Source organism: Phascolarctos cinereus, unplaced genomic scaffold (assembly GCF_003287225.1).
Source record: "Phascolarctos cinereus isolate Bilbo 61053 unplaced genomic scaffold, phaCin_HiC Scaffold_4;HRSCAF=312, whole genome shotgun sequence".
Lineage (NCBI taxonomy): Eukaryota > Metazoa > Chordata > Mammalia > Diprotodontia > Phascolarctidae > Phascolarctos > Phascolarctos cinereus.
In genome coordinates this window covers 657,762,563-657,778,562 of record NW_027555847.1, presented here as the reverse complement: position 1 = coordinate 657,778,562, position 16,000 = coordinate 657,762,563, and the positions used below count along the sequence as shown (strand labels likewise).

At 53.2% G+C, this 16,000-nt stretch overlaps 2 protein-coding genes across 2 annotated transcripts; both read left to right on the top strand.

The window, feature by feature from the left end:
- Positions 1-386: 386 nt before the first annotated feature.
- S1PR5 (sphingosine-1-phosphate receptor 5) lies at positions 387-4,864 on the top strand. Its single transcript, XM_078153905.1, is given in 3 exon segments — positions 387-842; positions 3,438-4,318; positions 4,321-4,864. Coding segments are annotated over 2 exon segments (1,179 nt in total). The 5' UTR covers positions 387-842; positions 3,438-3,573; the 3' UTR covers positions 4,755-4,864.
- A 1,933-nt stretch (positions 4,865-6,797) lies between these two features.
- Positions 6,798-12,421, top strand: KEAP1 (kelch like ECH associated protein 1). The gene is made up of 6 exons (XM_020995033.2): positions 6,798-6,886; positions 8,393-9,069; positions 9,456-10,141; positions 10,597-10,802; positions 11,222-11,398; positions 11,675-12,421. Exons 2-6 carry the CDS (start codon positions 8,434-8,436, stop codon positions 11,839-11,841), a joined length of 1,872 nt encoding a protein of 623 aa, XP_020850692.1. The 5' UTR covers positions 6,798-6,886; positions 8,393-8,433; the 3' UTR covers positions 11,842-12,421.
- Positions 12,422-16,000: the final 3,579 nt, after the last annotated feature.

Sequence of the window (16,000 nt, the reverse complement as noted above, 5' to 3'; positions counted from 1 at the left end):
CTTCTATTCAGCTCTTAGAGGTTGTGGTATTGGCCATCTCTCAGAGGCAGAATGATAGGTCAGGTAAGGCCCAGCTTCAAATTTTGCTTATGGCTCTTACCTGTGACCAAAGGCAAATCCTTTAATCTACATGAGCCCCAATTTTCACATATGTAAAACGGGAATAATACTACTACTCATACTACTTATCTCATAGGACTTGAGGATCAAAGATAATGTATGCAAACACTTTACAAATCTTCAGTCACCAACGCAATGTCCTTTTTATCCACTCTGGTTTTAAACCCCACCTCCTACACCTTATTCTTCAGCTGCCACAATTTTCCAGGAGGGGCAAAGGGCACTGCCCTTGGTGGCAGCCACAGCTCACCCCATCCCATCCACCCCCTCAGTCTAAGGTAGGCGGGAGCAGTTAGGAAAGGCTCTGAGCCTAGCATACTGCCTTGCACATAATAAGCGTTTTATAAATGCAGATTGGATTGGAATGGATTGGATTAGATTGAGATAGCAGTCCCAGAACCCTGGAGCAGGACTAGGGATAGGGGTCGAGTGCTGCCTGGAAATTAGGGAGGAGGGGGCCAGGCTAAGGGAATTGGTCGGGGCAGAAGGGGAGGTTCAAAGGCAGGAGAGGCCTCCGGACATACAGCAGGCGGGCCTTCAGGAGGGGGCGGCATAGTTCGTGAGAGTCAGACTGCCTCAGAGGAGAGAGGCGGCTGACTAGGGGAAAGGTCCCCACAGGAATTAAAGCCCATCCTCCCAGCCCAGCAAGCCCCAGGGGAGCTGAGGGGCAGCCGCTTCCTGGCCCTGAGAAACAAAACCATCCTGTGACCGTGAGCCTGACTGTAAGTATGTCTTTGTCCCAGTCTGTGTCTATAGAGTTCTCCAACTCTGTCTCCGTGTTCGTCCGCCTCTTTGTTTCTCTCTCTCTCTCTCTCTCTCTCTCTCTCTCTCTCTCTCTCTCTCTCTCTCTCTCTCTCTCTCTCTCTCTCTCGGGGGGGGAGTCTTCTGGTGTCTATCGGCTGCCACTGAGGATGCTTGGAGGGAAGGGTTGGGGCGGCGGGGCTGTCAGTGTCCGGCGGGAAATGAGGTTCCTTCTCCTTATTGTTGACTCCCTCTCTCCAATCGTCACTCCAGTCCTTCAAGTCTCGCCCTCGTCTGCCCCTCTCTGCCTTGTTCACTTAATTAGGCGCTCATTAAAAGCGTCTACTATGTGCAAGTTCCCTCGGAGCCAGGTGCCTCCTTGCCACTTCACTCTACGCTCCACGCCGTCACCCCAGTCCAGATGTATTCTGCTCATCGGTGTAGGCGTGTTAGACTGAGCGAAGGGACCTAGGCTAGATTAAAGTGTACATGTAGGGGCACCCCGAGCGCGGCACTCCTGACCGCCAGTAGGCACTCAGGTAGTGCTGGATGAAATGTATTGCTTTGCGCTTGGTGTTCCTTCTCTGGAGCATATCCCAGTCCGGACGCATCAGTTGGACCAGGGACGCCTGGTAGGGAGCAGGACCCAGGGCGCGGGTAGTGCAAGCTAGTAGTTGTGGGAGTAAATCCCACCAGGTCTGAGGGAGGCCAGCTGATCCCTAACCGCCCAGAAGCCGGGATGGATCCTGCCTCCCCCTCTGGGAACAGCTCAGCCCCCGCCCCCTGGCCCGCACCCAGGTCTGATCCTAGCCCGCCCAGGCCTCGCTTCTCCCCGCCCAGCCTGATGCGGCCACAACTCTGGAGGAGGAACGCGCTTCAGTAGGCTCGGGAAAGCGCGGCTCGTTATAGCCGAAGCCGCAGGGTGAGTGCGGGAAGCTGGGGACCCCGTCTCGGGCTAGGCAAGGCGGGGTAGTGGGATCTGGGTTCGAGATCCTAGAGCCGGCTCAGCACCAGGCCCTGAAGTGCTTTTGTGGTCTATGCGACGCGCGTGCGACTGGGAGAGGGAAGCAGCGGGCGGGATCCTGGGTTGAGTTCTCACAGCACTTGGCCCTCTGAGCAGGCAGCTGCCACAAAACCAAGGGCTGTCTACTGGGGTTGTTGTTGCACAAGAGATGGCTGTGAGGGCTTTGTCCCCCAGCCATAGCAGCTGCTGTCCCGGAGACCTTCAAGATGCCCGACACAGGGCACAGAATCCCTGGAACAAGACTATTATCGTGTAGCCCCTCTCCCCACTTACCTTGAACATGGTCAAGGAAGAAAGCAGCCCGGCGTGCCAGTCCTCACCGAGGCCCCCAGCTCACCTCTCCAGGGACTTCCCTGGCATTTCCGAAAAAGAGAAACCTCAGCGTCAGCTCAGGGAAAACCCAGCCATCTCGGCTTAGGGGAATGGAGAGTGGTGGAAGTGTGGAGAGAGAAACAGGGGTAGTATAAGAATTCCCCCACTTGCAAGCCTCTCCCATCCCTTTCCTGCAGAGCTGCAGGTTTCGCTGCAGGCTGGTCCAGGGAGGCCAGTGGACATTGAAGTTCTCTGCAATATTTCCTGACCCAGCTCCAGCAATAGCTCGAGCTCCCAGCCCAGGGATTTCTCCCATCAGCAGCAAGCTCTATGCATTTTTAGATTTGTGACTGTGTAACATGTGTAATTCTGTGAATGTGTGTGACTGAGCTGTGTGTCTGTTTGCCTGTGATTCTACTTTTGTGTTTCAGTCTGGAGGCTGGATGGCATACTGGGGTGGAGTGGAGGGGGGATCCTTTTTCAGTTAAGGGTTGATTTAGATGGTCTCTAACGTCCTTTCCAACTCTGAAATTCAGTGATTCGGAGACTGTTGTGTATCTGTGAATCTGTAGCTGTCCACATGTGTAACCCTAAGCCTGTGGATGTGCGTGTCTCCTCATTTGTGTATGCGTAATTGCATTATGTCTGTGAATCTGTGCCTGCCTGTGCAACTCTACTTGTGTGTGTGGCTTCTGTGTTTGTGCGTGTCTAGGAGTTCTGGGACAATCTGTCTCCCGCCCCACTGGTTTGGCCCAGCTCCGGTGCCTGCCTGGTTCCTGGCCCGGAGGTCACAACTCATCCCCTCCCTGGAACCTCCCCCACTGCTCCTCATCATTCTGGAGCTGTCTTCGAGGTCTTTGCCAAGGGCTAAGCCCACTCACCCCTTCAGCCTCCTCACTCTAGCCTAACTCTAGGGAAAGCTGCACCAGCTTCTGCCCCAGAGTGGGGCACAATGACCCCAAGGGCATCTCGGACCTTATCCCTGCCAAGCACAGGCAGTTCATGCGGTCTCTTTTCTGGGCTGGCTGGGTTCCCAGAATGGGAAAAGGGGGAAAAGCTGCCTCTCGATCCTGCTACTCCAAAGGCTTTCTGGAGGAAGTGGTCGTAACCCCCAGGGCTCAGGAATCTGAGGGGAAGGGAAAGGGTGGAAGGAAGAGGGACCCTGGGGAGCTGGAATCTCTAGAGGCTCGGCCCTGAGGAGGACTCTGCCACTGACTAGGTCCTCTTCCTTCTCCAGCAGGATTGGGACCCAGAACGGGGCCTCGGGCCTGTGAACGGTTTCTTTCCCAGTGCCCAGTATGGTGATGTAGCCACCCATCGGTGAAGCGCCTCAAGAGGCAAAGAACCACGAAGAGAAGGTGGGAAATTAGGCCACCATGGAGCCGCCTCCGGCGCTCCAGGCTGTACTGGGGAGTGAGGTGATCGCACTGCACTACAACTACACCGGCAAACTGAACGGGGCACGCTACGATCCAGGCGGGGGCTTGCGCGCAGATGCTGCAGTCTTCCTGGCAGTGTGTGGCCTCATCGTCCTGGAGAACTTGGCGGTTCTGCTAGTCCTCTGCCGCCACAAGAAGTTCCACGCGCCCATGTACCTGCTTCTGGGCAGCTTGACCCTCTCCGACCTACTGGCCGGGGCCGCCTACACTGTCAACATCCTGTTGTCTGGGGCCCGCACCTTGCACCTCTCGCCCGCTCTCTGGTTCGCCCGAGAGGGCGGTGTCTTCGTGACACTGGCTGCCTCAGTGCTCAGCCTGCTAGCCATAGCGCTGGAGCGACACCTGACCATGGCAAGCCGGCGCCCGGCGCCCATACACCGGCGGGGCCGCACACTGCTGCTGGCGGGGGCCGCGTGGCTGGCGTCCCTGCTGCTTGGGCTTCTTCCTAGCCTCGGCTGGAATTGCCTAGGCCGCTTGGCCCAGTGCTCCACAGTGCTTCCCCTCTATGCCAAGCCTTATGTGCTTTTCTGCGTGCTTGCCTTCCTAGTCATCCTTGTGGCTATCTTTGCGCTCTATGCCCGCATCTATTATCAGGTGCGTGCCAACGCAAAGAAGTTGCAGCTTCGGGCTGCATCGGGAGGGTCCCGCCGCCTGCCCAAGTCTTTGGCGCTGTTGCGCACGGTTACGTGGTACTGCTGGCGTTCATCGTGTGTTGGGGACCACTCTTCTTGCTGCTGCTGCTGGATGTAGCATGCCCCGCTCGAGCCTGCCCAGTACTCCTGCAGGCGGACTACTTCCTGGGGCTAGCTATGGCCAATTCACTGCTCAATCCCATCATCTACACGCTTACTAGCCGGGACCTGCGCCGTGCACTCCTGCGCCTCTTCTGCTGTTATCGGTGCTGCTGCTGCTGCTGCTATAGGCCCCTAGGCTCAGGACCAGGTGGTGAGGGTGGGGTCAGCGTGCGCCTCCGGCTACCGCCCATCCTGGAGTGCAGCACCAGCAAGTCGGAGCGCTCCTCGAACCGACAAGAAGGGTTGGACACCAGCGTCTCCACAAGCAACGCCACGCCCACGCGCACTCCAGTTAAGACCTCGGTGCGGAAGACCACAGACTGACACTTTATTCCCCAGCCCCTCTCCAGGACCCAGTCCTCTCCTCCTGCACTATTTTCAGATTATTGGTTGTTTTTGTTGTTGTTTTAAAAATAAAGTAATTTGTATTATAACATCTGAATATCGGGGAGCGGACACACCTCAGCGAGGAGACCGTGGGCTGGAAATCTGAAGTCCCCATTAGGAAAACCCTGAGTCGTTAGTATTAATCCAGTTCCGTTAGCCTTCACTGCATGGGATACAGAATTAGCTGCCTACATAAGCAAGAAAGGGGAGGAGCCCTTGCCAAAGACCCAATCTCTTTGCTGGGGTTAGGGCTTATGGGAAAATCTCTGCTGCTCCATCTCATCCCTGGATGACCTGTGCATACCTTAACCCGAATCCAAATGTTGCTCTTATTTTTTCCATAAAATAAGACCTAAAAGCTCTACCGCAATCAGTCCCCTACCCTTCTGAGATGGAGCTTTCTTGACCCCGGGATGGCCCGCTTGGGGCACCGCGGAAGAGGGATGGGGGCGTGGTAGATCGAGAGGTGATTGCATAGCTCTGAGCTTGGGGTCTCCGGTCCTAAATCTGATCAACACTTTGCTGCCCTAGCCGACTATGTCGGCGTGCCTCCACCTCCCGGTAGCCCCCGGAACTGCAGAGGACCCAGATAGCTTTGTTAAGGGGGCTGAAACCCAGAGATCTGCGGGGAGAATTTGAGTTGCATCTTGGCTCGGGTCTCAACCTCTCTTTGGATTCCAAGTTTTAGTTATTTCAAGATCTATCCCATGTACGTCTCTGGCCTTGATTATCTCAAATTCCTTCCTCTAATCTCAAGCGGCCGCTTTTAATGCTTTGGGACCCTGTGATCTTCCTCTGACGCCGCTCAGATTTAGACCCTCGGATTTACAGTGGTCCTGCTGCGGCCGCAGCCAGGTTAGTGCTTTCAAGGAGGCCGTTCCTCACACCTATGCTTTCCGTTCCCAGCCAGCAGCGTCCCATGGATCCTTTGGTTCTCAAGTCTTCAATATACTTCCTATCATAGATACAGAGGGAGGCTTCGAAGAGGGAGGGAGTAGAGAGACAGACGCTCAGCTCCAGGGGACTTTGACCCCTAATCTGGGACATCCCCGCCCCTCCCGTCTGGGCAGGAGCTAGAGGCACCCGCAGGGCAGGGAGAGGAGTCGCCCTCTCCTTCCTTCTCCTTTCTCCCTCCCTCCTAGGTGTGTTTGGGGGATGGGGGCGGGGTGGAACTGTCGTTTTTCTCCAAAAGTTCAAGCCTCGGTGAGTGTGGACAGGTGCCTCGGTGGCGGTGGTAAACAGCACGTGCTCTGGGCTCCTCCATCACTCTCTACGCCCGGCCTAGGAAAGGCAAAGGCCTGGCTTCAGGTGGCCGGAGGAGAGGGGGTCAAGTGAAGCTGAGCTTAGCTGCGGCAGCCTAGAAGGAGGGGCGGGCTAGGCACTGAAAGCATCGGGTTTGCCAGGCACAAGGCCTCGTTCTGGCGCCGGGGTGGTGAGTCACGGACAAACTGGGCCACTGGTGTTGGTCCAAGAGGCAAAGTCGGACGTTCCCGAGAGCTTGTGGTGAGTCCTGCGACCAGGGGCCCATGAAGCCCGAGCCGAGGTCGCATCATGCCCAGGGCTTCCGGGAGAGGCTTGCGGTAAGGTGGCCCAGGGGAGGCCGACTTCAGGGCGTCAGGCCCCCCCCATGCCCCGCCTCCGCCGCCGGGCGCACGAAGTAGCTCCGCTCTCCGCGCTTTCCTTCGCACTTTGGGAGGGGAAAGAGGTGGGAACAGGGCTCCCCCCGCCCAGCCCTGCCTGCCTACTCTTTCTCGGGAAGAAATGCCAAGTGTGTCTCCCTTCCCCCTCCTCCCTGCGCTGGCTCCCCGACCCGGTTGTTGGCGACCCCGTTGGCCAAAAGCCGGGTGGTGGCTCAAGGGACTCTTATTTTGACAAGACCGGGGCGCGCGGTCTGCTTAGTCATGATGACTTTATCCTCCCCCTCGCCCCGCCCCTTCTCCTCCCCCATCTCCCTTCCACCGCTTTCCCCCTCCCCCCCAGCCCCCCCCCGCCCCGCGCGCCGCGATGGAGGCGCCCGAGCCCGGGAGGCGGAGGCGGCGGAGGAGGAGCAGGAGTGCGGCCGTGGCTGGGTGAGTAACGCGTCCGCTCAGCTCGGGCCCACTGGGCCGCAGCAGTCCGCGGCCGGTGGGAGAGCTGCCCCGAGCCGGGGCCGGGGAGGGCTGCGGCGTTCTGGGGAGCCCGAGGCCCCGCTGCCGGCCCGGGTTCGGGCTCTGGCGCCGGGCCGGGGGGAAGGCCGCTGGGGGGGGCTCGGAGTGGGGGGCCTGGGCCCCTCTCTGCAGCCCGGGGCCCACCTGGCGGCGCGGGCGGAGGCGGGTGCGGAGAGAGGGGCGCGCCTGTCGCGGGGAGGCCCGGCCCCGTCCCCCTCCGCCCTTCCCCCCGGGCCGGCTCCGCTTTGTTTCCCCGGGCGGCCCGGCCTTCCCCGCCCGCGGGGGTCTCGCCCCTTCAGAGGGCGGGTTCTGGGGCCCGGCGGCCCGGCGCTGGAAGGGCCGGGGTCCCACCCGGGCGGCCCCAGGGTCCGCAGAGCCCGTCGCATGCAGGCCGGGTCGGGGCAGGAAGTAGGTGCGCAGCCATTGTGCCGCCCCGGGCCTCGGGCCGGTTCCTGTCCCGGCCCCGGCCGCCGTAGTCCCGCACATCTGACATTTGTGCGGCTTCCCAGGCTTTGTGCCCTTTGAGCCTCCCAGCGGCCCGGGAAGGAGGGGGGGGATGGGGAGGCTCGGGAAAGGAGGGAGCGCGAGCTCCGACGTCACGTAGCTAGGAAGCGGTCCCGCCCGGCTGCGAGCCGGGGCTTCCCCACCCGGAGCCCACCACTGCCTTCCTCCAACCAGGGCTGGGCCAGGGATAATACAAAGCAGGGGGACGGAGGGAGCCCCCCATGCCCTGAAATAGCAGGACAGGAGCTGGAACGGGAATTTTTACTTAAGGGGCCCAAGGAATAGCCATGGGATGCAATGTCATACAAATTAGGTAATTTAGGGGGCACCCGGTAGGGATGTGGGTGTCTACTATTTAAACAGAACAGTAACTCTCAAATATTGCGTTTTGCACGTGGAGCACTGAGTTTGAAGTCACAGGAACTGGTTTTGAATTCCATCTCTTACCACCTGACCTGTGCGAAGTCACTTAACTTCTCATATACTCAGCTTCCTCATCTTTAAAATGAGGAGGTTGAATTGGATGACTTCTGAGGTCTTTTCAAGGCTCAGACCTAGACCAGAGAGGCCTCAACCAGGAGTGGTCTGGCTGGAGAATATAATTATTATTAATAGTATTTATATATCTCTTTGAAGTTTTGCAAAGTTTTGCAAACAGGTTATCTCATTTGAAGGAGGTTCCACTCCAGTTAGGATTGCTACTTGGAGTGCCAGCTGACAAATGATAGGGCTCATTTTTAGGCTGGCACTCTGAGTACCTAGGGTGGAGGAGAGGCTGGGCTGCCATCCCCTGGGATAGTCTTCTTAGCAAAGGAGAATTTGTAGTTCCCCCAGGAGAGAAAAGGAAGCCCACGGAGGAGTGGGTTCTCCCCACCAGGACTGACATCTAGGGCCTGATCACCATCCCCTCACCCTCACTCCCAGGTACCTGATTCCAGGCGGTGGCAGTGTTTTTCTAGAGGCTGATGAAGCCAGTGTCTGGGCATAGCAGGGGTGTTCCCCGTGCCCATTCTCTCCCCCTTCTATCTCAACGCCCTGGGGGGGCCAGCTATGCGGTGATGTATGCCACGGAGTGCAAGGCGGAGGTGACACCCTCCCAGCATGGCAACCGGACCTTCAGCTATACCTTAGAGGACCACACCAAACAGGCCTTTGGCATCATGAATGAGCTTCGGCTCAGCCAGCAGCTATGTGATATTACTCTGGAGGTCAAATATGAGAATAAGCCTGCTGCCCAATTTGTGGCTCACAAGGTGGTACTCGCCTCCTCCAGCCCAGTTTTCAAGGCCATGTTCACCAATGGGTTGCGGGAGCAGGGCATGGAAGTGGTGTCTATTGAGGGCATCCACCCCATGGTGATGGAACGACTCATAGAATTTGCCTACACTGCCTCCATCTCCATGGGGGAGAAATGTGTGCTGAATTTGATGAATGGGGCTGTCATGTACCAGATTGACAGTGTAGTGCGGGCCTGCAGTGACTTTTTGGTGCAGCAGCTGGACCCCAGCAATGCCATTGGCATTGCCAACTTTGCTGAGCAAATTGGCTGTGCTGAACTCCATCAGCGTGCCCGGGAGTACATCTATATGCACTTTGGGGAGGTAAGTGTGTATATATTTGGTGCCCTGTGAGTTAGGGGGTGGTAGTGGTAGTGAAGGATTCACTTTCTGGACAAAACTCTAGTCCTGTGCCTAAGAACACATCACTCCTCTGGTTGAGATGTATAAGGGTCAGAGTGAGAAAGCAATTCTGATGGAGTCTGGCTGCTACTTATACTTGTTCATTTGTTTAATAGTACTCCCTGAGCTTTGGGGAGGAGCTGGGGGCATTCTGTTTCCCTGTGTCTCCACTCAGGGGTGGCCCCACTGAAAGCAGGAAGTACACAGCTCCTGACTGGTAGTCAAATCCCAGGAGGATGGGAGGGCATCACTTTGGACTTCAGTGGAGAACCTCCTTGTTCCCCACTACCTCTCCTCCCCCCTACCAGGTCGCAAAGCAGGAGGAATTCTTTAACCTGTCCCACTGCCAGCTGGTGACACTTATCAGCCGGGATGATCTCAACGTGCGCTGTGAGTCCGAGGTCTTCCATGCCTGCATCAATTGGGTCAAATATGACTGCGAGCATCGACGCTTCTACATTCAAGCCCTTCTCCGTGCTGTCCGTTGCCATTCCCTCACTCCCCACTTCCTGCAAATGCAGCTGCAGAAATGTGAGATCCTCCAGTCAGATTCACGTTGTAAGGACTACCTGGTTAAGATCTTTCAGGACCTCACCCTGCACAAGCCCACCCAGGTGATGCCCTGCCGGGCACCCAAGGTGGGCCAGCTCATCTACACAGCAGGAGGCTACTTCCGCCAATCACTGAGTTACCTGGAGGCCTATAACCCTTGTGATGGCACTTGGCTCCGCCTTGCAGATCTACAGGTGCCCCGAAGTGGCCTAGCAGGCTGTGTGGTGGGTGGCCTGCTGTATGCTGTGGGGGGAAGGAACAATTCCCCAGATGGCAACACAGACTCCAATGCCCTTGACTGCTACAATCCTATGACTAATCAGTGGTCCCCCTGTGCACCCATGAGTGTGCCCCGGAATCGTATTGGTGTTGGTGTCATCGATGGCCTCATCTATGCGGTTGGGGGCTCCCATGGCTGCATTCACCACAATAGCGTGGAGAGGTGAGTGTTGGGCAGTGAATAAACTCAGAGTAGCTCCTACTAAGATAGATATGGGAGACTAGGCCCCAAAAGGTTAGTTGGCATTTGAGGACAGCAGAGACCATCTGAGAGGGCAGCAGTCATCAGTATCTGAGCAATAGTGGGAACAGGGTAATTCATTATTATTTCATATTTAGTAATTGTTCATGAAATATGCCCGTTCCCTGCTCGTTTCTCCTAGTAGGATGGGAAATTTAGGTCCCGGGGAAATTTACAATCAATTACCTTACAATTTAGTCCATCTTGCTTTAGGAGACCAGTGCTAGAATGACCAAAGTAAGAAGAGGGCACTGCCAGCCTTCTGGCCCAATTCAATAGGGACTTTAACCTAGGCCCTTTCATTCACCCTACTCCCACTGTCATCTGCAAGGACAGATTTAGTTGAAATCCACCCTGTGTCCTTGCTTCCCTTGCAGGTACGAGCCAGAACGGGATGAATGGCACTTAGTGGCACCCATGCTGACACAAAGGATCGGGGTGGGAGTGGCTGTCCTGAATCGACTACTCTATGCAGTTGGTGGCTTTGATGGGACAAACCGCCTCAATTCTGCTGAGTGCTACTACCCAGAGAGGAATGAATGGCAGATGATCGCACCTATGAACACCATCCGAAGTGGGGCAGGTGGGCAGGGATTGGGTCAGAGGGGAGACTGGAGCCATAGACTGATCATTCTGCTCCTCTCAGGGACCTCACCATTTCATTCAGTAAATATTTATTGTGCACCTTACTATGTGTCTGGCAGGGCTACGGCCTCCCAGGAGCAAGACTTGCTTCTGCAGACACACTGGGGTATGCAGAGATAAGCAAGACATTGACTGTCTAATCAGGTCGCTTCTCTGCCTCCTTCACAGGAGGGACAGAGTCAAGTCCTTAGAGGGGGTCAACCTTGACCCTCAGGCAAGTACACTAGTTCCCTCCGCTCCCAAGTTCTGTCTAACCCTGTAAGGTAAGGAGAGGAGTCTAAGCAGGAGGATCGTGGAGTCTGAGGGAATCAGGTTTTCCATTCTAAGAGTCACCCACCTGTCTGTTTGTTTATGCAGGGGTCTGTGCTCTGAACAACTGCATCTATGCTACAGGCGGCTATGATGGCACCGACCAATTAAACAGTATGGAAAGATATGATGTGGAAACAGAGACCTGGACTTTTGTGGCCCCCATGAAACATCGACGGAGTGCACTTGGGGTCACTGTACACCAGGGAAAGATCTATGTCCTTGGTAAAGTGGCAGGAGTCTTAACCCTGAGGGGAGGGACACTTCAGGTAGCTGATATACATGGTCCCCTAAGAGTCATTAGGAAATAGCACAGCCTTTCCTTCCTGTGAAGACCCTTCCCCATCTGTTTTGTTTACTTGTAGCCCAGTAGGGCTGGGCAGGGAAGGAGGGGGAGAAAGAAAGCAAGAAGATGAGCTGTAGTGATCTAATATACCAGCCCCTCTCCCTCCCCTGTTCCCTAGCTTGATGCAGATATGTGCTATATTGTCCCCTTTGCAGGTGGATATGATGGACACACCTTTCTGGACAGCGTGGAATGCTACGACCCAGCCACAGACACATGGAGTGAGGTGACACATATGACCTCTGGCCGCAGCGGGGTAGGGGTAGCTGTGACCATGGAGCCTTGTCGAAAGCAGATTGACCAACAGAACTGCACCTGTTAAAAGATTTTTATCTCTTTGGCAAAACTGTCAGATTGGGGTTTTTGTATGAAAATGAAAAACAAAGCAAAAAATTCCTTTCCAAGACCAGAGGCTGGAATAACAAGTCAGTGTTAAAATAACAAAGCTGAAGAAGCCATTACAGGAACCTTTGATTTTGCCACTTTGGCCCTGAGAACATTAGAAAAACGTGTTGCCAGGGACCCACTGGCTTAGGAGGAGTCTGGTAAAGGGAGGATGCTTAGGGGCGGGGCACTGGCATCCAGTGCCTCTATAGGAGAAGGCCTGCCTGCAGAAGGGAGCTGCTTCGAGGAGGGAGGCCAGCACCAGCTACCACTCTCCCTTGGAGGTGGGAGTAGGACCCAGGCCACAGCCACAGAATCCAGCTCTCTTCATTCCTGAAGCTTCTGTGCTGAGCAAGAAGGGTTTGGTGCCAGGATGTTGGCATGAACACTGGGGGGGGGGGGGAGCTTGTACATAGAAATCTTGGGCTAGATTATCTCCAGGCTCTCCACAGTTATTATGGTAAGTTCCCTTGTAACTTTCAAACTGAAATAAAGATCAGACTAACTAGTGTTTTCAAGGAAGTTCCCCTGCTCTTCAGATGTGGGCAAAATAGGCAGGCTGGGACCTAGAAGTACCCCCAAGTTAGAAGCATGACAGTTACATTAAAAATCTAGGGTTCTTAAGTCACTCTTGCTCTCTCTCTCTCCCCCTCCCCCCCATTTCTAATTACGTTGAAGCTTAACAACTAGCTAACTCCCATTAAGATGTCATTGCAGAGGGAAATGATTTTAGTCAGAGGGCCCAAGTCCCTGGCCTGTTTCCTATAGCTTATGCTAAGTCTTGTTCTTTCTGGCCAGGATGAAGCACCTTATTTGGAGTACATTTAGACCTAGGGTTCCTATCCCTGCAAATGACACGCCAAAGATTTACTGAATACCTACTCTGTCCATACCTATACTTGGCACTGTGGGAGACACAAGGGGAGAATATGTTTCTGCTACAAGCATAGTACAGGATTCTTTGGCTGGTAAGGAAGCCAGGTTGAGTCCTGTTTATGTAGCTAATTCAGAGCCAACACAGTTGATTCAGTGTAGCAGAAGCTCCCCCTGCCCCAATTCTTAGGAAGTAAAATGCCACAGAATGCCTTAGGTCTTCCAAAAGAATGGGTGAAGACGCAGAGTCAGCCACCAGCCTAGAAGATGCCTTGGCAAGGAACAGTGCTTGGTTAAGTCAGAGAGAGTAGCAGCATGGGACATAACTCTAGAAAGGGGTGTCTTCCCACATATGTAGGTGGGGCAAGTGCCTACCCACAAAAGATCAAAGTGCATGGACAGATGGAGCCACTGGAAAGTATTTGTTGGTGGATGAACACCAAAGGGGTGGAGTTAAGGTAACTCAGGAGTCAAGATGATAACAGCACCTTCAAAACCATTTTCTCTAATTGCTTCAGCCTGGTCTAGTACAGCAGCTGCTGCTTCCCAGGAAGGCCACGGGGAGCCCCCTACCCCTGGACTTCATTTAAACCTTTTTTGAATGGAGATCCCTGGTTTAAGTTCCGACAAGGACTACACGGGGCCACTAGCACACTTGTAAAGCACAGGTGTATTATATGTGAATGTCATGTGGGCCTTGGTTTTTAGATGTAGACTAAGGAAAAGGAACATAGTAAAGGTAAATAAATTGTGCTTGTTAAGTTCTTGTTGAAATCATCATCAACTAGCACTTACTATGTGCTTGGCACAGTAACCTAAGGGTACAAAGACAAACAAAATGTGGGCCTTCACCCTGAAAGAGATCTCATTTTAAGGGGGAGACAGCCTGTAAATAAGTACATACAAGATATAGAGGAGAGAGGTAACCTCAGAGGCAAGGCACTAGCAAATCTCTTGCACAAAGTGCAGTTTGAATTTAGGGAAGCCAAAGCTTCATTCAGCAAGTGAACAGGAACAAAAGCAGCAGAAGGTGGGAATGATCCCAGGTTGGAGCTTGGCAGGGCATGATCTGTTGGTGTACAAGACGCTGGAACTGAACTGATTCACTAATCACCTGACAAGGAAGGAAGGAGATACGAGATACAGCTAGAGCAGTAGTGATGGCCTGGGAAAGATCAGAGGGATTGGAAGTTCTGCTGAAGGACAAGGTCAAGTGAAATAATATTTGTGAATGGCTTGACACGGTGCCTGGAAGGTAGTAGACACTATCTAAATCCTCATTCCCTTTCCCCTCAGGGGTGATTACGCAAAGAGAAAGATGATGATCACATAACAGTTTTGTAGTACGTGAACATGGAAGTGGAACATTTGTGAGTAATGACAAGATCAAGGATGTGACCATCTCTGGTTAGCTCAGGTGGAGTGGAGAAGTAGGTTATGAGAAGTAAGCCGAGGAACTGGGAGGTTAGGATATCTGAAGAAGTTATCAATATGTATGTTGAAATCTACTGGTATGATGGCAGGAGTTGGGGTGGAAAGACTGAGCCAGGCGCTGACCTCTTTAAGAAAGGAAGAAGAGTATCCCAGGGCTTGCTAGATGGCAGCTACCAGAATCTTGAATGGGCAATACATCTGAACTTGATTAACCTCAAAAGAGTAGAGATTACTTAGTAATTGTGGAAGGGCCTGGAAATAGTAATAAGGTACAAGGGATATTTGGATTCCTGCCACAACCAGCGTGTTGAGGAACATTAGTAAACATGCAACTAGTGCTGGAAGTAATGGCCAGGGATGTGGTGTTATCAGGAGGGAAATGAATTCTGGCCTTACCTGAATCATGTACATTAAAGGGGTGGCTCAAACACCAGCCAGACAACAATGCAGATCGCAAAGACCGCCACTTTAAGTTAAATTCAACAGACATTAAGATTCAACAAGATGAACTGTCTCCCTGCTTAGAGTTCCTTCTTCAGGAGGAAGGGTGGTATAGTGGACTGGATGCGAGAACTGGCATTGGGAAGAGTTGGATTCAAATCCTGCTTCTGATAGTTGTTACAGAATCCTAGGTAAATGAATGAAGGTCCCAGCTTCAGTTTCCCTATCTGTAAAGTAATAGCACTTACCTCACAAGGTTGTAAGGCTCAAATGAAATATGTAAAGTGCTTTATGAACCTTGAAGTGCTACCAAAATGCTAGCTGTTGGAATTCAGAATCCAGTCGGAGGATATGATACAAAATCATTCACACTATGCCAAGTGGCAAAAGGTAAAGATCTAATGTGCAAGGTCAAAGGAGAAGAGGAGGCATTGCCACTAACGGCAGGGAAGGCATCGCCTCTTAGATACTTGATGCCAGTGTTTGCTCATGAAGTCTATTCAGGAAGTGATATGACGGACCACACTTTCAAAGTCACAAGTGTTATGGAGATGTCATGGTGAATACGATTCCACTGACTTTTTGGTTGATTGTGAAAATGCCCTGGACTTCACAGAACAAAACTTAGGCTTAAAGGCTTTTATCCCCCAAACAAAAATGTGAGATTCTTTGCTACAACTACAGACATTTTCTTTATTGATCTTCTGAGTATGAGCACCGGGAAGGTATAAAATGAAGATGTATAATTGCCAAAGGTGTGTGCCATGGAGGGGACCTGGCATAAAGAGCAAATCAGTTATTCTCCAGATGCTCCTCTTGCAGGTGTCATTATGCTAACCATCCTGAGACCTGGAACACTGATGATGTCCCCTTGATTAGATTCATGGCCACTCAAAATGAACTAATCTAGCCATTCACACAGGAAAATGAAGTAGAAGAAAACATATTGTCCAGACTCTGATATGCAGTTGGATAAGCAGTCCGTTGCTGGGCCTGGAGTCAGGAAGACCTGAGTTCAAATCCAGCCTCAGATACTTGATAATTGTGTGACCTTCTGCAAGTCACTTAACCTCAGCCTGCCTCGATTTCCTTGTCTGTAAAGTGGGAATTATAATAGTACCTACCTCCCAGGGTCACTGTGATAAGAATGAGTTTGTAAAGCACTTTGTAAACCTTAAGTGCTATGTAAATGCTAGCTACTATATCTTGGACAGAGATTGTAGATGAGCAGCCAACTAGACCCAGAACTGAAGAGGTAAGTGAATTGGGTCAAATTTGGGAGATAAATACTTTAAATGATTCCAAATGGCTCCCTTTTGCCAAGACCATGTTTTCACACCAGTATTCTG